The sequence below is a fragment of the Cordyceps militaris genome (genome assembly GCF_000225605.1).
Source record: "Cordyceps militaris CM01 unplaced genomic scaffold CCM_S00006, whole genome shotgun sequence".
NCBI classification, from domain to species: Eukaryota; Fungi; Ascomycota; class Sordariomycetes; order Hypocreales; family Cordycipitaceae; genus Cordyceps; species Cordyceps militaris.
Window position 1 is genome coordinate 1,344,581 of NW_006271974.1, and position 23,552 is coordinate 1,368,132.

General features: G+C 42.8%; 4 protein-coding genes across 4 annotated transcripts; 3 read left to right on the plus strand and 1 right to left on the minus strand.

Annotated features, from left to right (window-relative positions):
* Window positions 1-14,279: 14,279 nt before the first annotated feature.
* Window positions 14,280-16,017, plus strand: CCM_07713 (betaine aldehyde dehydrogenase; the record flags this gene model as incomplete). Its single annotated transcript, XM_006672853.1, has 2 exons — window positions 14,280-14,457; window positions 14,516-16,017. 2 exons carry the CDS (start codon window positions 14,280-14,282, stop codon window positions 16,015-16,017), a joined length of 1,680 nt encoding a protein of 559 aa, XP_006672916.1.
* A 568-nt stretch (window positions 16,018-16,585) lies between these two features.
* On the plus strand, window positions 16,586-17,992 carry CCM_07714 (molybdopterin cofactor sulfurase, putative; the record flags this gene model as incomplete). The annotated part of the gene is made up of 1 exon (XM_006672854.1): window positions 16,586-17,992. The coding sequence occupies one exon, from the start codon at window positions 16,586-16,588 to the stop codon at window positions 17,990-17,992; it is 1,407 nt and encodes a 468-aa protein (XP_006672917.1).
* A 432-nt stretch (window positions 17,993-18,424) lies between these two features.
* Window positions 18,425-19,552, plus strand: CCM_07715 (NAD(P)-binding domain; the record flags this gene model as incomplete). Its single annotated transcript, XM_006672855.1, has 1 exon — window positions 18,425-19,552. The coding sequence occupies one exon, from the start codon at window positions 18,425-18,427 to the stop codon at window positions 19,550-19,552; it is 1,128 nt and encodes a 375-aa protein (XP_006672918.1).
* Window positions 19,553-21,849: 2,297 nt separating this feature from the next.
* CCM_07716 (6-phosphogluconate dehydrogenase) lies at window positions 21,850-23,000 on the minus strand (the record flags this gene model as incomplete). The annotated part of the gene is made up of 2 exons (XM_006672856.1): window positions 21,850-22,699; window positions 22,876-23,000. The coding sequence occupies 2 exons, from the start codon at window positions 22,998-23,000 to the stop codon at window positions 21,850-21,852; spliced, it is 975 nt and encodes a 324-aa protein (XP_006672919.1).
* Window positions 23,001-23,552: the final 552 nt, after the last annotated feature.

Below are 23,552 nucleotides of genomic sequence, written 5' to 3' on the forward strand. Positions count from 1 at the left end.
ATATTCTATTATTCTATTATTCTATTATATTATCTTATACTAAGACTATAGTCTTACCTAGATTTAAATAATATAACTTAGAGAGTTAGTTTAATTAGATTTAAGCTTTTTAGTCTTTTATAATAAGTATATAAATAATTATTAATCCTATAAAGGAGGATAATATTAAAAATATATTAAACCCTCTTAATATACCTATAGAGATTAAGATATATAAAGTAGAATTTTATAAAATTATAAAACTTAATAAACCTATTAAAGTAAACTTTAAAATATTTAATATACTTAAAGCCTTATCTAATTAAAAGTAGTAAAAATATAAGATTACCTTATAAGTATATAAGAAGAGTAAAACTAAGCTAAATAAGGTCTATAAACTTATTATATTATTTATTAATCTTTATTTAATAATTAAAGTATATAATAAGCTTAAAAAAGAATACTTAAAAGGATATACTATTTACTAATTAGTTAAAAGGCTTAAGTTAATTATTACTTTAAATATAGTATATATAGAGGTTAAGGTAGACTATATTTATAGAAGTATACTATAAGATATATATTAAGGGAATATTAGTATTAAAAAATAGCTTAAGAATTAGGAGGTAGTATATAATTATATAAATATACTTAATATACTATTAACTAATAGTTATTTTATAATTAATAATTTCTTTAAAGCTATTAAAGTAAAGCTATATTTAGAATAGGCTTTATTATAGCTATATAAGAATAAAGTTTATATTATTTAAGGTAAAAAACTAAAAATAACCTTATTAGAATATAAGACCTCTTTTTATATAAGTAATAAGCTATAACCCCTAAAATTAGCTCTTATATATAATATACCTTATAATAATAAAAAGTATAGAAAGGATAAGCCTAAGGACTTTATATATCCTTATAATACTAAAAAAAGGTATTAGTAGAAGCCTAAGAAATACTATATACTTTAATTTACTATAATAGGTAATAAAAAGGTATATATTATAAGGCCTCTAACTACCTAGTAGATCTTTAATATTAAGAGCTACTTTAATACTAAATATAATATATATATAAGAATAAAGTATATATAGTATAAAGGTAATAGGAGCTTTATTAGTAGTAAAGGAAAGAGTAATAAATTTATATATATATTATTTAGACCTAAACTCTTAGAAGATTATAAGGATAAGTATAACTTTCTTAAAAAACTAGCTTATACTATTAATATAGCTCTTATAGACTTAAGTAAATACTATTTATATAAATCTATACTCCTTAATAACTATAATAGTATATATATTATTAATAATATAGTACTTCTTAACTTAGAATTAATTTAGGTTCTAGATAATAGATTTTCTATAAATACTAGTAAATAAATTCTTTAGCTAGATAGTGTTAGAACCTATATAATAATAAATATATTAAATATTAAGGGTAAATCTAAAACCCTAATATTAAATAATATATATATAATATTAGAAATACTAGTTAATATTATATTAAAAATACTAGTTTACTTTATTAGTTTATAACTATATAGCTTTAATTATACCTTATATAAAGGAGATATAATAAAAAGTAAAGTAGTTTAATAGTTAATATACTCTAATAACCTTATATTCTTTAAATATATTCTTCTTTAATAATTACTAATATACCTAAAAGATAATATAGTTATAATACTATTAAGGTAAAAAAAGGGATAAAGCTATAAATACTTTACCTAACTACTACTAGTATTATAAGCTAATAAATACCTATAGTATCTTTATTTAGGGTATTTAGGGCTATAGGCCTTAAGTATAATTAGTAAAAGTATATTAAATATAAAGATTATTAAAACTAAGTATATTAACTATAAAAGCTATATATTAACCTATATAGGCTAAGTTATCTTATAATAACCTAGCTATAACCCTATATAAAGACTATTTAATAGGATTAGTTAGGATTTTTAAGACTATCCTATAAGTTATAATAGTAAATTCTAGTTACTTATTATTAAAGATAAGTATATAGGGTATATCTATTATTAGCTATTACCTTTAAAAGTATAAAGACCCCTATTTTATACTATCTAAGCTTTCTATATATAGGTAAAAACCTAATATAGACTAAATATATATATAATATAGTAAGATAATAAGCCCTTAATAATTTAATATAATTCTACCTATACTAAGTATTAGCTTTAGGTATAAGAAAAAGGAATTACCTTAAAGATACTACTACTATATATAAAAGAGCTAAATAGTAGTATTAAGTATATAGAATAAGAGATAACTATATACTCTATTAAGATATTATATAGTACTAACCTCCTAGGGAACCTATAGCCTAAAAGTTATATAACTATTATAATACTAATATATATTAGTTTATTATAGAAGTATAACTAGAAGATACTATATAAAGTACTTATTAAATAGCTATAAAAGAATTCCTAAGTATATATATATAAACCTATACTTATATTAAATACTTAGCCTAAGTAGAGAGCTCTATAAGCCTATAGATACTATATATATATACTATTAAGAAAAAAGGAGTAAGGGTCTAATAAAAAAGACTTTAAGATTAGCCTTAAAAGCTATATTAAATATTTAGTTAGCTATATTATAACTAATATTTATAAGGTATAGATTCTTTAACTAAAGTATATTATTATTATAAGGAATATATATTTTAATAAGAAGCTATTTTACTAGCTACTAATAAAGAGTACTAATATACTTCCTATTACTAAGGTAGATAGCCTTTATTAAGAACTATTCTAGAATAAAAAGGATAAGCTATAGCTTTATCTAAAGATAATTATACTACTATACCTAAGTAAAAGAGAGCTAAGTAATATTATAATAAAAGTGCTAAAAAGCCTTATAATAAAAGTATTAAAGCTTAATATAGCTTAAGGTATAAGGTTAATAACTTTTAAAGGCCTTTAAAGAGAAATATTAAAAGTTATAGTAGATAATAATACCTTATTAGTTAACCTTAAAGTAATATATAAATTACCTTAGGAACTACTAAGTCCTAAGTTAATTCTACTTTTAGAGGAGGAAATTAATTATACTAATAAAGTAGCTACTTTAAAAAATAATAAATTCTAACTTACCCTAAAAAAGCTACTATCTATAAATATAAGTAGCCTTAACCTAGAAGAAAGTATTAAAGATATTTTATAATAAAACGCTAAAAGTATACCTATACCTAAACCTAATCTAATTATTTCCTTTAAAAAGCTAGTTATTAAGAAAGATAAATAAAGCCTTTATAAAGAAAGAAAGGAGTAAATAAAATATATAAAAGGCTAGAATATAGCTATCCTTCTAGAACCCTAAGAAGATATAATTATTAGAGTTAAAACACTCTATAACCTATATAAAAGAGATTAAAGCTTACTATAGCTCTTTATAATACTAGTAAATATATTCTAAATAAATAAAATAGTTTAACTATAATTATATTACTACTATAATAATCTTCTACTAGTATTAAAAGATAGTTAAGTAATAAGGAATTATCTACTTTAATAGCTCTAGGAAGCTACTAAGTAAAGTAAATTTAAATAAGTAGAAAAGAAGGGAACCTTTAAGATTATAACTAAAACTAATAATATAAAGATATTACTTCTTTACTAGGTTTATATATATAAATTTAATTAATAAGGTTACTTATTATAATATAAAGTATAAATTATTATAAGAAGTAATTTATAGGTAATTAAGAAATATAATATAATATATATAGCTATACTTATAGTAAAAGCCTTCTAAGTAATAATAGCTATAGCTACTTACTTTAACCTTAAGGTATACTAATTTAATATAAAGAATACTTTCTTTAATATAACTAGACCTAATAATATCTTAAAAGTCTATATATAATTACTTAATAGATAGATAGCCCTCTTTAAGAAAGCCTTATATAGCCTAAAGGACTTACCCTATCTATAGCTTAAGGAATTTACTAATACCTTTATAAAGTATAACCTATTATAATATAAGGAGGAGCCCTATCTATACTATTCTAAAGATAGGAAGATATTCTTAGTATTTTTTATTAATAATATCCTCCTTTTCTATAGTAAAAAGTATAAAAAGTAAGCTTTATCCCTTATAATAAAGATAAAATAAGTATATAATATATATAATTAAGGAGATCTTAAGTAGTTCCTTAGTATCTATATTATATATAATAAAAGATAAAAGCTATTATTCCTTAGCTATAAATAATATATTAAGAAGATAGCTAAGAAATATAAACTTACTTATAATTAACCTAGAAAGTAGTATATACTATTACTATCTAGAAAGCTTACTTAATATACTAGTATAGTAAGTAAAGTAGATATTTACTACTTTTAAGAGTTAATAAGGTTAATATTATATATATTAATTATAGTCTAGTTAGATATTATATATATAGTATCCTTTCTTACCTACTTCTTTATAAATCTATTAAGAGATTATATTCTAGCTATAAAGTATTATATATATTATCTATATACTATAAAGACTTTAGTCTTTACTTATAGTCTAAATAAAGAAGTAATTATTCTATAAATTACTAATAATATATTATATACTAATAACCCTATTATTAGGAAGTTATCTTAAGGTTAAATAATCTTCTTATATAATAGTCTTATATTTTAGAAAGCTATAAAATAAGATACTATTATACTATTTATAATAAAGGCTAAATTATTAGGTATATTTAACTTAGTAAAAGAGGCTTCTATAATATACTACCTTCTTATAATAATAGGAAGATAGGTAGCTCTCTTATATAAGATAATATATAATAATACTTAGATAATATATATTATTATTAGTAATAAAGAGTATATATTAACTAAGCTATAATATATTAATATTAATAATATATAATTAAAATAGGAATATAGATATAGGTATTTTATACTTACCTTTATTCTAAATAGAGTAATACTTATAGATAGTCTTACTAAAGCTCTTCCTTACTAAGCCTTTCTAGAGTTTAAATATCTTATTAATCTAAAAGAGCTTTTAGATATAGTTAAGGAGAGTAATATAATTATTCTAATATAGAATATAGAGTATAGTATAGGTAAAAAGGTATTATTTAATTTCTAACCCTTTAAAGAACCTAGGGATAAGTAATATTCTATTTAATTATTATAATATATATACTAATTTTTAATAACTTTATTATATAACTTTATTAATAAATACCTTAAGGTAGTATAAAGCCTAGGTCTTTTACTTAAAGAGAGCTTCCTTACCTAATACTATATTAGTAGTAGTAATATTAAAAAAGCTCGCCATAGTGTCCACTGCCTAGCAGCCTGATTTCTCGCGGGATTACCTAAGTCACACTAGTAGCAATAGTTAACGTATATAAGACGGCTAGGACACTAACATTAAAGTATCCTATTATATCCCTTTACCTTCTTTTATAATAACCACTATAGATCCTATATAAATATTTAATAATATCTTATCTATATAGCTAGACTAGCTATTAATAACTCCTTATATAATACTATTATATAACTAGTTATAAGACTATTAGCTACTGCTAGCTAGGTAACTTAAGCTTAAGGATATCTTTAAAGAAGTACTAAGCCTAGTAATCTTAGGCACCTTTAATAATAATAATAATATACTATTAATACCTATAGAGTCTATAAGACGTTAGTTTTAGCTAGTAGTAAAGTTAGTTTTCCTTATATACCTTAAGTATTTCTTATCTATATAGGACTTCCTTAATAGTATTAAATCCTTTAGCTTTAAGTACTTTTATATAGTATAGGAGGAGTATAAGGATAGGATATTATACTTTTATATAATTAGTAAGTAGCTATAGAAGCGTAATATTAAGAATACTAAGTTCTTTAATATTAGTTAATATTACCTTAATATTTAAAAAATAAAGAGTTATCTTATTATATAGTAGTACCTTAATAAGTATAGTATAAAGTATATTAGTAATAATATATAAAAGCCTAAGGCCTTTTAGTAGGAGGCTAAAACTATAATATAGAAGGATATAGTAGCTCTTAAAGATAGGTCTAGCTTCTTCTTATATCTTAGTAGTAAAGTACTATATAATCTAATTCTTTACTATAAGAATATCTAGGCCTATATAGATAATATATTTTAGCTACCTATACTAGTCTATATACTACCTATTTTAATAGGTAGAGCCTAGGTCCTACCCTAAGAGATTAAGAGCTAGCTATTAGAAAACCTCTATATATCCCTATACCTAGTACATCCTAAGTCTCTCTATATCTATAGTAAGATATAGCTTTATAAGACTATATAGGCCTATTAGCTTAATACCTACTACTATATAAGTAGCTACTAGAATATATTACTACTTAATAGTAATAAAGACTATATTATTATTAATAATATCCCTCTTTTAAAGAAGGATATATAGAAGTACTATAAGTAAATACTTAGGTACTAGAATAACTTCTTTATAATAGATAAGTATATAAAAAAGACTAACTTTACTACTTAGGGTAAGCCTTATATCTATTTATCTAATAAAGACCTTTATAGCTATATAGGTATTAACTATAAGTAGATAGAGGGTAACTATATATTTATAGACCTATAGGTCCTACTATATATAGAAGGGGTATAGGAGGATAATATAGATTAGTTAGAGCTAGATTAATTAAAGCTAGATAAGATAGATAATAATATTAGTTTCTAACTAGGAGTCTACTTACTAAAATAGAGATATTATAATATCCTAAACTTTAAGTATAGGTAATATATAGTACTTAGCTAGGACTATCTCCTTATCTTCCTTTAGAATATTCTCTAGTAGAATATTTATAGACGCCTTAGAGGTAGTAGTGCCTAGGCGCTTAATCTTAATACTAGGCCTAGTTATATAATATTAAAAATAAGAGGTTTTCCTCTTAAATAATAGCTCTATCTTAATAGCTATCTCTACCCCCTATATAGTATCCTTTAAGGTATCTATACCTAATTAGAAAGGATAGAGCTACTACTTAAGAGAAAATAAGGGTATATAGAAAACTATAAGAAAGATATAGTTAAAATACTATTTAGGCTTATTACTATAATAATAAAGACTATCCTAGGGAGTACTTTTATCTAGCGCTATATAGGTAACCTTCTTTATAAGAAATATAAAAGTAGAGATCTTCTTAAAATAAAGCTATATAGCTATATAGAAGGTATAGGTCTAGTTAAGTAGAACCTAGCCCTTTATAGTTAACTAGTAAAAAAGGGGATATATATCCTTTAGATTAAATATATACTAATCCCTTATAAAGGCGCTAGCTATAGTAAATAAGTTATTAACTAGCCTAAAGAATATAGAGGTAATAGTATATAAGCTACTAGAAATAGTAAAGATATACTAAGGAAGCGCCTTTACCTTAAGATAAAGAATATATACTATATAGCTTTAAGATATATAGATATTAAATTCTAGTTTTACTATCTATAGAAATATAATATAATTACTATCCTCCTTATAGGTGTTTACCTAATAAACCTCTATAGTAGGTATAATTATACCTATATCTTAGTAGCTAGTATAAATATTAAAGGAGGGCCTAACCTAATAAACTATATGTTTCTTTACTTACTATACCTATATAATAGAGTAGGTAAAACGTCTAAAGGCACTAGTATAGTAAAATAGGCAGTAAGATCCGCCATAGTATCTATAAGGTATAATAGATAGATAGATAGCTAGTAGTAATAGTAGTAATAGCTACTAGTAAAGTAGATAGTAGGTATATATAAGGTGTATCCTAATTAAGGGTATTAAGAATAATAGTAGTGGGAGTAAGGGCGGTAGTAAGGAGCACGTTGATAGTAATACATTATATAGAAAGTATATCCTAATAACCATATAAGAAAAGGGGCACTACTACCCCCTTTTAAAAGAGAAATTAGGCTACTAGGCAGTAGACACTATAGTAAGCTTTTTTAATATTATAGATAGGGTCTTACACCCTATTAAAATAAAAGCACTACCTCCACTATGTCTATAATAACACCCGTTACCTACAGGGGCCCCACCATACTTAGGCTATCCCGCTATACAGCAGGGGACCCCACACACACACAGCTTATACGCCTCACCGTAACACCCCTGCTCCCGGACACCAGGACACCAGAAAACTATGGCTGTAATATTAAATATACTATCTTCCTTCTTTAATATTTTAAAAATAGTATATAATATTATATAATATAAAACCTTATTTTAAAAAAGAAAGTAAAGTATTAGTAAGTACTACTAAAGGGTAATAAAAGTAAATAATAAATAACTTATAGACTTAAGGCTATCCTTATATATTATTATTAAATACTAGGTAAAGGGGATTATTATAGCTAAATATAGCTTATATTTATAGTTATAATAAGTATAACCTTTATACTTTTATAAATATACTATTTTCTTAATTAGTATAAAGTTATAATATATATTATCCCTTTTACTAAAGAGTATAAATTAAGTATATTCTAGATAAGGGTTTACTTAATAAAGCTTAAGATTAGCCTCTACTAGTTACTTTACTAAGGTTTAAGACTAAGAGAGTATTAGTTAGCTTTAGTTAACTTAAGTAAATAAGTAAGTACTTATAGTATATACTAATAAAGATACTAACTATAACTAAGTTATATAACTTATAAGAGTTATTTTAATAAGAGTAATAAAAGTATTATAATAAGGATAGTATAGTATAATAAGTGCCTCTTTCTCTTCCTTCTTTTCTTTATCTTTATCTTTAACCTTAACCTCCTTTTTAGCTAATATAGTTATACTAGTACCTTTATTATTATTATTATTATTATTATTAATATCCTTATTATTAACCTCCTTAATAGGGGTAGGTATATATACTACTAATAGTAAGACTAGGCTTATAGGGGTTTAAGGCTCTAGCTTATTAGCTAAAGTAACTATAGTTATACTAATCTAGTAGTAGCTATACTAGGGGGGATATATAATACTATTATAAGCCTATACTTCTTTATATAAGTTAATATATAACTTATATACCTCTATAGAGGGCTTTTCTTACTTAATAAGGAGTATAGGGGCCTTTAGGGAAGGCTTCTTAATATTTACCTCCTTAAAGGACTTTTCTTAAGTATCTAGGAATATAATTACCTCCTTAAAGGACTTTTTATTAGTAATAGTAAAGGTAGAAGCCTTAGTAGTAATAAAGAAGGGGGAGTTAATAGCTATAAAGCTAGTATATAAAGAAACTATTATTAAAAATTTAATATAACTAATAATAATAAAAGAAAAAGAATAAAAAGGTAATAAAGAATTATTATTACTTTTAATAAGTAAGAAAGTAGGTAGCTAGAAAGAAGTAAATAAATAATAAAGAATATAGGAATAATATATAGTAAAGAGTAGCTTTTTATATTTAAAAATACTAGCTAGCTTATTAGTTAAAGTAAAAAGTACTTTAAATTACTTATTAAAAAGAGTAATAGTTCTATTATTTATCTATTCCTATATTAAACTACTACTTATATTATAAAATATATACTTAAGTAGTATATTAGTATACTCTTTATAGAAAATAAAGAAAAGTATAAATATACTATTCTATTCTCTCTATAAAGTACCCTTTTATATAAATAGCTACTTTTTACTATACTCTTTATATATAATTATTTCCTTTATTCTATACTAACTTATACTTAATAATTAAAAGGTATATTATATAAAGTACTACCTTAATAAGAGAGCTTATCTTATCTATATTAATAATAAGTATAGATAAATAATAACCTTAAATATCTTAAGATATAGTATTATTTTATAACTTAAATTATATAGCCTAAGGCTAGGAAATAGGATATATAAATTAATTAGTTATCCCTTATAGCTTTATCTAATATAAGGCTAATTTTCCTTATTATCTTTACTTTCTATTATTCCTCTATAAGCTATATTAGCTATGCTGCTATCTTATATAACCATATTAATACTCTACTATCGCATAGAGTACTGCCTTAATAAGAGAGCTTATCTTATCTATACCAACGATAAGCGTAGATAAGTAATAACCTTAGGTATCCTAAGATATAGCGTTATTTTATAACTTAAATTACATAGCCTAAGGCTAGGAAATAGGATATATAAATTAACTAGTTATCCCTTATAGCTTTATCTAATATAAGGCTGATTTTCCTTATTATCTTCGCTTTCTATTATTCCTCTATAAGCTGTATTAGCTGCGCTGCCATCTTATGTAACCACATTGATGCTCCACAAGTCGGCCTGAGTTAGGCTCCACAGCGCCGACCGCCAGCGGGATAGTACGTGAGTGAGTGGCGGTGGAATTCTGCATTCTACACAACATGGAATATTGGCATTCCCACAAAAGAAATTGTTCCTCATAGTTGGATCGCGTTGCGGCTGGAAGCTGGAAATACCTCTTCTTGTCATTGCGATGCGCCCAAAGACATCAGCTCTGCCCGCCAGCGGCGAGCTGCCTAGACTCGACGCTGCGCCACGTCTATCCTGGCGGTTGATCGCCAAGGTAGTATCCGACGTGCTAATAATTTGTACACAAACCCCCTTGATTATTCCGAGTTAGCGTTCACACAGCCAAGTGAGGAATAGATGCATTCGGCAAGTTCGTTGCCGGCCTGTGTCTGAGGACAGCTGCGGAAAGGTTCCGCATACAAGAAGAGCCATGTTAGCATGTTGGTGACAGATGGTGTTAGGTTTTGTGCATAGCGGTGAGTACAAAGTATGTACCGAGTACGGAGCAATGCCGAGCCTTTTCATACACATCAGAGAGGCAGGACCAACTACAGACAATAGTTAGAGTAGCTCGCACCTTGACTCCCCCCTGTCGATCTGTACAAGGGACTCGTATTCGGGTCAATGAGAATGTCTTATTTGATGAGCCTGATTTCCCCCTCCCTCTCAAACCTCCGCAGCCTCGATCCCAAATTTGGTTGCTGATGCTGATGCCACCGACACCGACATTCGCCACCTGCAGCCATCAGAACTTTGCAGCGCACGGCGTTGTCCATCTTGTATCTGTCATGTCGCTACCGACACTCGTTGTCGGTTCTATATTCTTCCTTGTACGGAGTACAGGCAAGACAAAGATCAACTGCGGCGGGTTGCAGACTTTACTGTCCGGACCTCGCTCCGAGTCCCCCCATTGGCCCTGCCAGGCTCCCTGGTCGGGTTCAGCACCTCCAAAGTTGTGGCTGATCTGCGCCGGATCAAAGCTCCCTGTCTTTTTCTTGTAATGTGAAAAGTGACAATTTACGTAACACTTCGTCTGTGTCTTCGTCTGTGTCTTCTCTGTGTCTTCATCTTCGTCTTGTATAAGTAGGCTTTCAACCACACACCGCCTACAACACGGATAGCTTGCCCTCTCAACGCTTCGCACAACATGTCTCCTGCCCGCGGCTCACTTCCACGGCTGCTTCCCAAGCCTGCCAATGACCCAGACCGACAGCCGCCTGCGCCATTACCCCGCCGGCGTCAGCCAGTCAGCAATGCTTGCAACAGTACGTAACCCCATGCTCGAGATTGCCACTCCCCATTCACGCCGAGACGTCAGGCTGTAGGACGCGAAAAACCAAGGTAAGAGCCAGTATACCTCGGCATGCGAGTAGTTAGCTGAGGAGCTCGTCGACATCGTCTTCCAGAGACCAGAGAACAGACACTGATGGAAAGGGGCATAGTGTGATGGAAACCGACCGCAGTGTCGCCAATGCGCGAGGAGGAATTGGGCTTGCATCTACACGGCGCCGCCCGGCGTCACGCCGCAGCAGATTCGAAAAGAGCGTACCGAAAACTTTGCCAGCGTCGTGGACCTGATACGCCGCTCCGACGGCGCCAACGCGGAAGAAATTGCGCGGCGCATCAGAGACGCCGACAACGTCGACACCACCATTGGCAGTTTAGCTGATGCAAGCATTCTGCTACCGGCTTCTGCGGCGACAATCACATCTCGTCCGGCTCGACGATATGCTCCTGCTGCCCCCCGCCCATTGTTGAACTCGCCGTAGGTTGTGTTGTGTCCTGATACTGCCCCGTTGCGACTGACATTGTCTTAGGTTTGACAACTGCGACTTCATCTTTGAGACGTGCTACGACTCTGATTCCCGCTACCTGCAGGGAGACAAAAATGTCTTTGTAGATGTACCGGGTCAACATTTGCCATTGTCCAGCTGGACAAGCGTATCCACTGATGATCATCACATGAACCATTTACTAAACTTGTTCTTCACCTGGGACAATATCGTGGAGCGCGTCATATTTCGGCCCGTCTTTGAAGAAGACGTTAGAAATACAGCGAGAAGCGGGCTTGCTGACGTTGACAAGGATGGAAACCAGGGAAACAATGGCACCAACTTTTGCTCTCGCTTCCTTGTCAATTCGCTGCTAGCCCTCGGCTGCGTAAGTCACCCTCATCCTCCAACTTCATCATCTAACGCGTTCAGCTCTACTCAATGGACCCTAGAACCTACAAAGACCCTGAAGATCCCACAACCAGAGGGAGGCTATGGGCGGAGGAGGCAGAGCTTCTTCTGCAAAGCTGTTCTGAGCCATCCGTGACGGTTATGCAGGGCCTCTATGCACTCTTTGTGTATGAGGCAAACTTGGGCAATGGCTCCAAATCCCTCGAGTTCTTTATCCGATGCATGGCAATGTACAACATTTTCAACGAGAGTACCAACTATGAGACAGCTGGGGTGGTATATGACTCTCGACTGCGCCGGGAAAAGGAAGCGACGTCTTGGTGCATGTGGGGGCTGTATTGTTATGAATGGTGAGCCGACGTTTCCTTACACGCTTCTACTTGTCAATTGACGCATTTAGGCGATCCAGCGAGCCGCTTGGCTGGAAAAAGCAGACTCAGAGGCCAAGGATTGGTAAATTATGGCGCGAGAACGACTTTCCCCTCGGCCAAGCCAATTGCCCGGGATATTGGTGGTATCCGTACCCAATCAGCCTCCAAGCGCAGCCAGCGATGCAGGCCACTGTGAGAGAGGCGGATGTTGCGCTCGCGGAGATTGTAGAGGAGATATTGGACTATCTACACCCTTCAGAGGATGAGACTAGCCCAGTGGCTACACCCAGCCGTGCACTGCAGTTCTACGACGCTTTGATGGGGTGGAAACGCCAACTTCCCGACGAGCTGAGACTCGAGCATACTGTTCTGCCGTCTGCGATTCTCTTGCAGTAAGTTGAGCGCCTTTTCCCTGCCCACACTTTTCGTTGAAACTTGCCAGTATTTCCCTGGAGGTCATGTACATTGCCATCCTGCGGCCCTTTGCGCACATGACCAAGGAGTACTTTGGCCGGTTCAGTCCGCGAGACCGATGCGCGGCGCATGCGAGCCACGTCGTCTCGACCATCTGGACTTTCCGCGCGTACGGCCAGATCCGGTACGAGTACTACCTCGTGCACCCGCTCGGGAGCGCCGCCTACATCATGCTGCAAGAGTCGGACGCGCCGGTGCAGCTGGACTCGATGGTGCGCGCGTGCCAGTGCCTGTACGAGATGCGCACGACGCTGCCGGTGGCCGCCGACGTGCTCAGCGGCATCCGCGCCGCGTTCAACCGCTACCGGCTCACGATGCCCGCGTTCATGACCAAATACTTTTCCAGGGTGCGTCATCGACGGGACGGGGTGATGCACCACACCGTGGCGGGCTTGCTGCCGGATGGCGTCGGCATCGACTACGGATCAAAACAAGACAATATGCAGCTCGAGTCGCTGCTCAAGGACTTTGGAAACATAGATCTTGACTAATAGAACGTCTAGTCTGACGATACTGCGTTGGCTGGTCCAAGTCGGGGCGCGGGCGAAGGGGGCCTTTGGGATGGCGGTGGACATGGAGAAATTGGGAGGATGTGATTAGAGGGTTTTAATTTTATATAGGAGAGTTGTGGGCGTGAAATTATTGAATCTTCGTCGGTTATTTATAGCCTGCCTATTGGCATGTCAAATGTCCTCGTTTATCATTTAGCGCTCTGCCGATCCTCAAGAACCTGCTGGGCGTCGACTCTACATGAGCAATGTCTTAGCAGCAGCGCCATGGATATATCCAATTCTTAGACGCTCCTCTTCGCTTTGGCTTTCTTTTCTTATCGAGCCGATTAGCTGATTAGGAGCGGATATAATCCGGGGTCGCACTTATAGATCATGCTACACAGTACCCTTTAATGTACCCCGCATGAGCTCAGCCGCCTCAAGCCGGCTCTAACATCTACCAACAACCAACCTCTTTTGGAAGCGTCACGGAAATGTCTTTAGACGACTACGATGACATTGTCAAGGCAAACAAGCCATACCCGCTGTGGCATGGCTCGCTGATGCCTGGGAACGGCGACATGCAAGTAGAATCCGTCCCTCGGCCGCGCATGTCACTAACATCACCAGACTCCCGGTCCACGACCCCGCCACCGGCGAGCAAATCGCACAGTGAGTCGATGCCGCCAAAGCCGCTCCAGAAAGCCGGCCAGCATCAAAGCTCACGCAGACAGAGTCCACACAGCCTCCGAGGAGGACGTAGCCAAGGCCGTCGAAACCGCCCACGCCCGGTTTCTCGACGGCGACTGGTCGCGCGCCCCGCGCCAGCACCGGGCCGACGTGCTGGACAAGGCGGCGACGCTGCTCGCCGCGCGCCTCGACGTGCTGATCGCGCTGGAAGTCCGGCAGACGGGCCGCGCGATCCGCGAGATGCGCGCGCAGGTGCCGACGCTCGTGCGCTGGTTCCGGTACTACGCGGCGCTGCTGCGGACCGAGGAGCGCGCGGTGCTGCCGACGACGGGCGGCGCGCTGCACAACTGGGTCGACCGCGTGCCGCTCGGCGTCGTCGTCCTCGTCACGCCCTTTAACCACCCGCTGCTCATCGCCGTCAAGAAGCTCGCGCCCGCCCTCGCCGCCGGCAACTCGGTCCTGCTCAAGCCCAGCGAGCGCACCCCCGTCACCAGCCTGCTGCTCGGCCCCGTCCTGGCCGCCGCCGGCGTGCCCCCCGGCGTCTTCGCCGTCCTGCCCGGGCTCGGCGCGACCGTCGGCCGCGCGCTCGTCGGCCACGCGCTCGTGCGCAAGGTCGACGTGACGGGTGGCACGCCGGCGGGACGCGCCATCGGCGCCGTCGTCGGCGCCAACCTCGCGCGCTACACGGCCGAGCTCGGCGGAAAGGCGCCGCTGCTCGTGTTTGCGGCCGCGGCTGTGGACGCGGCCGTCAACGGCATCGCGTTTGGCTCGTTTGTCGCCAGCGGGCAGACGTGCGTGGCCTCGACGCGGATCCTGGTGCACAGCAGCATACTGGACGAGGTGCGGCGCAAGCTCGCGGCCAAGGCGCGGTCGATCGAGGCGCGCATGGGGTCGCCGTCGAACCCGGCGTCGACCATGGGCCCCGTCATCTCGGGCGCGCAACTGCAGGTGATTGAGGAGCTGGTGCAGTCGGCGCTCGCGGACGGCGCCCGTCTGGTGCACGGCGGGCGGCGGATGACGGGCGCGTCGGCGCTCGACGGCAGCGACCTGTCGCGGGGGCACTTTTACCCGCCGACGATCCTGGACCTCGGCTCCGTCGCCGACCCGCAGCCGCCCATCTGGCAGCAGCAGCAGCACGCTGGGCACCCCGTCATTCGCACGCGGCTGTGGCACGAGGAGGCGTTTGGGCCCGTCGTCGTGCTGGCGGGCTTCGACACCGAGGCGCAGGCGCTGGCGCTGGCCAACGACGGCGCGTACGGCCTCGGCGCGGGGCTCTGGACGACGGACCTCGCGCAGGCGTTTCGCGTCGCCGAGCAGGTCCGCGCCGGCATCGTCTGGGTCAACACGCACCACCGCAACGACCCGAGCAGCCCGTGGGGCGGGCTGACGCCGGCGAGCGGCGTCGGTAGCGAGAACGGCGTCGACGCGTACCGGGCATACACGATGACCAAGAGCACCATTATCAACTATGCATCGACGGAGGAGTCGCTGGCGGACGACGACTGGTTCAGGGAGGGTGCAGGGTCGGTTCGATACGGGTAGGGTAGGGTTAGGGTTATGATATGAGGTCGTGCTGCCGCTTTGGTCTAGGTCAATCACGATTTGTTCCTGCTTCTTTGGGTATCCTCCTTAATACCAGAGTGAAGAAAGTATCGACCCTAGTTTTCACGATATGGGAAGATGCGGGACTTGGCAGGTGCCGAATGCCACCATGTTGATGTTGTAGGCACGCCGTTGAACTAGACAGCAACTAACTAACTAGGTACGTACCAAGTTAGTATGCCTGCCTTCTTACTGCGAAAAGCCGTCCATGCAACATTCAGCACGAACAGGCTGAGGACGGCGTAAAATGAATCCGAATGCAGCCACCTCGAAGAATATCGGAACACCCCGCCTCGGGGCGCGTTGATGCTCCCCGCCTAGCTTGGCAGTGACACGGTTAAAATCGATGTTTCAATGGGTATCTTCTTCCAGGAACTTGAGTCAGTTACCAGTGATTTGTACAAATTACGCTCCACATCGAAGGCCCGCCAAGAGGACTCCTTTTCGCTTTGTTCAAGCTACCCTAGCGCATTCTACGCATCTCCATACAAGTGTTTTTCGAGACAAGATGCTGGTGTACGTGCTGCAGCGAGCCCGCACTGCCTTGACGGCAGACAGCATTGCGTATGCTGCCCTTGCACTCGTCTTATCATTGGCTTCCCTCATCGTTGGTTTGCTATGGACCGCTCCGGGCTTCACGACGCGGCGTCAACTACGGCATCTGCGCCGGGTCACGGCCTCCAAGAAGAATATGCAGGACCAGTACGATGAAAAGTACGCGGCATCCGAAGGAACACCAACTACCGGACCAGTGCGCATCAAGGCCATTTTTATACACCCGATCAAATCATGCGGCCCCGTCGAGCTGGACCGGGCCGTCGTGACCAAAGCCGGGCTCCTCCACGACCGCTGCTTCTCCTTTGCCGTCGACGCCGCGGACGAGAAGCGCTCCGACGACACGCGCACGCTGCACTTTATCAGCCAGCGCACCAAGCCGCAAATGGCCCTCATCAGCACCGAGCTGTGGCTGCCGCGCGAGACGAGCAGCAGCAGCACGCAGAACGACGCGCTGGTGCACGCCGGCGGTGCCGTGCGCGTCACATTTCCCGACCCTGAGCCGGCCGGGCTCGTCCGGCGTCTACAAGCCTGTCTCGAGCAGGGGCGCTGGAACGCGACGCCGCAGTGTACCTTGAACGTCCCGCTGACGCCGACGCTCCGGTACCTGAGCGCGTCGGAGCTGACGCCGCGGCCGTTTACGATTCACGCGCGCGAGGCGCACGGCATTGACATGGGACGCGTCGGGGCCGTGGCCGCCGCCCTGCCCAAGCTGAAGCGGCTGCTCGGCTACCATGAGCGGCGCACGCTGACGCTGCTGCGCTGCACGCCCGAGACGCTCACGCGCACCGACAAGAACCTCGCGCCGCTGTCGCGCATCGGCTCGCGCGCGGTGCACGGCTACACGGACCAGCAGCCCGTCAACATCAACAGCGTGGCGTCGGTGCAGGCCGTGTCTCGCCTGCTGCCCGCCGAGAACCGGCCGCTCAACGCGCTGCGCTTCCGCGCCAACCTGTGGATCGCGGGCGCCGCCGCCTACGACGAGGAGTCGTGGACTCGGTGCCGCGTGCGCGGGGAGGGCGCCGGCGCTCTGGCGACGACGCTCTCGGTCGTCTGCCGCACGTCGCGGTGCACCATGCCGAATGTCGATCCGGCGCGCGGCACGTTCTCGGCGCAGCGCCCGGACGAGGGCAGGAGCAAGGGCCGTCCGCAGCCGACGACAGCGCTGGTGCGGCATCGCATGGTGGAGAATGGCAATGCGGCGGCGCTGGGGTATCTAGGGATGCATGCCGTGCCGGAAGACAGGGATCTGAATGCGGCGCGGGAGAAGCGAGTGAATCTGGTGATTTGTGTTGGGGATGAGATTGAGGTGCTGGAGCGAGGGGAGCATGTGTATGGCTCTACGGGGGGGTTGTACTGATATCTAGATTTCTATAAATATCCTGAATATTGAGAAGCAACTGTACCTTTTCTCAACAATTCTTTTATCTGTTCTACAGTACATGTGCTCTGGAATCTGCCGGGCATGGCAAGCTAGCGCTGGCGCCCAAGGCCAGCCGAATGTGGCAACGCGACTCGTACCTTGATTATCGGGGCGTCCATGTGTCCATGTGAAAAAGCCAGAAAATAATGTTGACGTAAGAAGCCTCCTTTTTACCCCGCTGTTCCTGGCCGAGGCTGGATGCCGTGGCCCCTTCCTCGGACCCCGACTGGGCGGCGATGCCGGGCCGTGTCACAAAGTTTACCCGAGATCCGTCCTTGATAAAGCAAGGTCGACGACGTACCACCTCAACCCTTTCCCTCACCCCTTTTCTCTCTCTACACACCCCGCCGACCTCGTACAGCCATCACCATGGCACCCTCACCGTACCAAAACGTCCCCTACGATGCGCCCCTCTCCTTCCCCGAGCCGACCTGGCTCTGGCGCCGCTACAAGTGCTTCTGGGAGGGCACCACGAGCAAGACGGTGACGGACGCCGACGTGCCGCCGACGGACCTGCGCGGCAAGTGGATCGTCATCTCGGGCGCCAACAGCGGCATCGGCGAGCAGGCGGCGCTCGACTTTGCGCGGTGCGGCGCCAACCTCGTGCTGGCCTGCCGCGTCAGCCCGGCCGAGAAGCACCCGGGCGCCGTCGCGGACCACTGCACGGCCGTGGCGCGCGCGGCCGGCCACGACAAGAGCTCGGTCGAGTGGTGGCCGATTGACATGGGCGACCTGGCGACCGTCGACGCCTTTGCCGCGCGCTGGCTCGCGACCGGCCGCGCGCTCGACGTGCTCTGCAACAACGCCGGCATGGGCACCAACCCGGGCGGCCTGGCCCGGCACGTGCGCAGCGTCGACGGCTTCGAGCTCGTGCACCAGGTCAACTTTCTCTCGCACGTGCTGCTGACGCTGCGGCTGCTGCCGGCGCTCGCCCGGGCGCCGGCGCCGCGCGTCGTCTGCACCACGTCGTGCATGACGTACATTGGCGTGTACGACCTCGCCAACTTCAACGGCGAGGGCTGCCACGGCGTGCAAATGTACAACAACAACAAGCTCTACTTCCAGTGCTGGCTGACCGAGATGCACACGCGCCTGCTGCGCACCGACAAGTACCGCCACGTCACCATCAACGGCGTCCACCCGGGCTACGTCAACAGCGGCATCTGGTCCTTCAAGGCCGGCGAGGGCTTCCTCGGCTGGGTCAGCGTCGCCCTCAGCTTCGTGCTCCAGTTCTTTGCCAGCCTCTTCGCCATCAGCACCAAGCAGGGCTCGTACTGCATCACCAACGCCGCCACGAGCGTCGACGCAGGGCCTGACCCGCAGACCCAGGGCGTCGGCGAAAAGGGCGGCAAGGGCGGCGGCCGCTATTTCAACCGCATCTGGGAGGCGAGGAACATGCCGCACGCCCAGGATCCGGATGCGAGACTGCGCGTCTGGAGAAAGGTCGACGACGAGCTGAAGCTGACGGACAAGGGCCTGCTGAGCTGGACTGATTAATTATATAGGGTGCTTTGTACAATTGACTACTTGGTTGCAAGTTATTTGACGGCGCAATCAACTCATCGTGCTATGTTGTCCTGATTATTTTCATCTACGGACCGTCATCATGCACGAGCATGGGTCTATTTGTCCGTGGGACGAACAGACTCCAATCAATACCCAGAATCAGCTGCGACTGACCAAAGAAGTTGCAATTACAATCGACTGAAAATAATGAATATTCGTAGCTTTGAAACGGCCTATCGGATTGCCTGGAAAAGCACGCCTTGACATGCACCATCCTCCCCACTGTGCGATACTATCTCCCTGGAAACTCGGGATATTATTTGCCCAAGTTGTCACATATATCTCTTCTGGCAGTGACCCTGGACTAGGGATAGCTACCACGTACAAAATCCCTAACGAAGGCACCACGGCATGGTTGAGGAAGTTCGGAATTGGGGTTCTTCGAGGAAAGATCTACGTTTTTGCCGCCTCGTACTGTTGCTGCTACATGCTTTTTCTAGCGCTTCGCGGGCTACGTAATAAAACTCAAAAGTTCACCTCTGATGAATTTTTGAGAGACTGTACTCAGGGGAAATCGGAGAGCTTTTATACTGCTCTCCTGCAGCCAGTTCGTCTACAGGGAAGCAAAGCAACCGAGAGGCGGACTCAATATAATGCACAGTCTTTCCAGAGCAGCCTGATTTTTACGTTTCTCAATATTGAGTCCGAATGCAGGAGAAACTCTTTCATGCTCGGCTGCTGCAGCCGTGGTCTCGGAGCCCGTCCGGTTGTTAGCCCGTCAAAAGCATTCGCGACTCTGGACTGCAAGAGAACACCCGGGTTGGAGACTTGGGCGCTCGAGAGTCTAGAGAAGAAGATTCTTCAACAGTGAAAATAGTCTAAGAAATCAGAATTTGTTGCGTCTCCAGAAGATTTGGTGCATTTCGAGCGACGGTTGCTTGTTGCAGCAAAGTTTGCCCAACCTGTCGTGCGACCTGCTTCCCGGCTCAGCTCACGGCGCACAGCCTAATCGTATGTTTTCGAATTTGACTCAATAAAGTTACACAAGACTCGGGAGTAATTTGTTGGGTGACTGGCTTCCGAGTGCGGGGTGGGCAATGGTCACCTGCCAGTCGGGCGGCGGGCGCCTGCTCTTGGCTTCCGACACTGGCAGAGCACTCTCGCTACTTGTCTTTTATTTTGCTCCTCGCACATCCCATTCTGATTCCCAACAACTACCTCAACACATACGCATCCCATAACATGAGAGTCTATTCTCAATCCATCATTCAGCTCGCCTTGTGTGTTGTCGCCTCGGCCGACTGGCGTGATCGCGCCTATTCGCTCGAGCATCACCACATAAAAGCAGCCTACAGTCCTCTTCTCGACGAAGATTCTCGAATTTCAAGCCAAGTTACCTGCTGGAAGCCACCACAGCCCGACGAGGAAGCTGGATACTTTGGCCATGGATGGAAGTATCAGAACTGGCTTCCGGCCTACGTCGGGGCACTCGACTCCGTCCAAGACTCGTCGTCGAGCGATTGCCTGAAATGTTTTCAGGCAGCATACTACGGGAAAGAGAAGAGAGTGTCATCCTTCATCGCCATTGACAAGCTGTCGGGAAGCGACTGGGGTGTTGAACTCGGCTGGGATTTCATCGACTTTATAACCAACGGCGAGGTCAAAAAGGGAGAGGCTTTTAATCTGTCAATTTCCCCAACAGATATAGCTGGTTGTGGTATGAGCTCGTATCTATTTGAAGAGTATGATACGGAGCTGTGACGGAAGAGAAGATGAGCGAAGTGCAACACATTATCGGAGACAGGGTCGAGGCAGTCGTGAGGACAAATAATGGACACAATTCCGCACAGGTATCGATCTGTTAATCATGTGATTGTGTGATGGCTGTAAAGTGACCAATTTGGTAGGGCTGCGAGACTAGCAATGCAGCCTCGTCTCCATCTCGACTGGTGGGGAATGGAAATGAACTCGATGGGGAGTATTATATGTCATTTCAGCATCTTATCACAAGTCAGCTGCCCCTATCAGGGGTTGTATGCGTCGCCAGTCGCTTAGCTACGAGACACTCGGCGGTGCGACAAAGATACGTGCCTCATGAAATGCTATATGACAGCGGACTTGTAAAGTTTAGATTCGAGTTGGCCGGAGAGACCGGAACGAGAAAGTACCAACACTTCATAACTAAACCTGGGTCATAACAGGTGACGGGGCAGGGCCATGCAACACGCCGAAGCTCAACGCACAAGCCGTTCAAATTTTTAAAAAAAATCATTTCAAAGACGGCGCCTTCAGTCATCCTTCTTCAGGCTCTTCCGACCTTCTAGACCCTCCACCATTGCTACAGCGATATCCTCTGCCGTAGTCCCTCTCCTTCTCTCCCCAATCGTCTCCTGGCCCAGCACCGTCTCCTCAGCAACGGCACGGTACACGGCGGCGGCTCCGAGAAACAGTTCGGGGCCGAAGCCGCCCTCTTCGGCATGCGTCTTGCTAATTTCCTCCATCTCGCGCACCCACCGGTACGCCTTGGGTGCCATGGAGACGAGGCCCCTCTGCGTCTCCGCCGCGCGCTGCGGCGCCATCTCGGCCAGCACCGTCTGCAGCTCCCCCAGCACGCCCATGGACTGCGCGCTCGTGTACGCTTGGAGAGCGATGGCGGTATAGCCCTTGCTCAGCGACGCAAAGCACATCTTCAGCCCGCTAGCGGCGCCAATCGCATCCCCCATGTGGCGGATGCGAAGCGCCGACGTCAGCTGCGCGCCCCAGCGAGGCACGTCCTCGAACCGGTGCGGGCCTGACGTGTACATGACTGGCGCGCTCCAGCCGGCGCCATCCGCCGTCGCGGACGGGGGCCCGCCGATGATGGACCCGTCGATGAAGTGCACCAGGGGGCCGGCCGAGTCCACGAGACTGGCGAGGGCGCGGGCGGTCGAGGGCGCGACGGCATTCATGTCAGCAAAGTAGAGCGGTTCCTTGTCCGCTCTTGCGGCTGGCGAGAGAGCACGGACAATTCGCTCTGCAATCTCGGCGGCATCGCGAGGCGGCGCCACAGACAGAATGGCATCACAATGACCGACGAGCTCCTCATCCGTGGCATACATGGTCACGAGAGCCGCTTCAGCTCTCTTGATGGTATCGGGGCTTGAATCATGTTAGCCTTGGCATTTAGTCAACGGCTCAACGTTTCTGCACAGGAGGTGGCTCCCAATCTCCCGGGGGCCATCAAGCAAGGCTAAATATATCCGGCCGGCGAACTAGGAAGCACACCCTTGTTCCCAGAAGTGGTCCCTTTTCGGCAGACTTTCCGAGTTGCTCACCTTCGACCGTGACAATTTGTCGCCACCGCAAAGCCGTGGGCATGGAGCAGCTTGGCTATGCCGAGGCCCATGTCCCCAATAGAGAGGATGCCGATTGTGGCAAGTGCAGGGGCTGCAGGCGACATTATGGTTGATGCGAGCTTTAATTGACGACGGTGGTGGCTGCAGCACAGTACCGGTGGCTGGCCCCCAAAATGAAGGTTCGTGTAGTTATAGAGTACCTTGTATGACGATGGAACAGCTGACTTTCAAGGCCAGATCTCGTGTCTGCTGGCGAGACATATGTCGTTACCACGACGCTAAAAGGCGTATGGCAACCATGATTGGACTGTCTGTACTTGGTTAGTCCTGTGACATCTGTGACATTTGTCACAGCCACGACAACCCCGAGTACATCCCCGAGTCTCACGTAGACAATCATGTAAGACAGCACCTGGTGAAATCCGAATGTTATTCATAAACTCCCATCGACCTTTCTCGACGTTTGTATAGTAGCCCCAATCACTCTTATTAATAAGACTTCCATCTACACCAGCCTTGTCATGATGGGGCTTGGATGCAAGGATGACGGGTGATCTTGGGTCTCACTGGATTCTGCACCAATTTTGCCTTATTAGTAACTATTAGTTACCAGTAACTAGCTATTCCGTCGGGCTCGGAAGTGCTTGCTCAGTTGA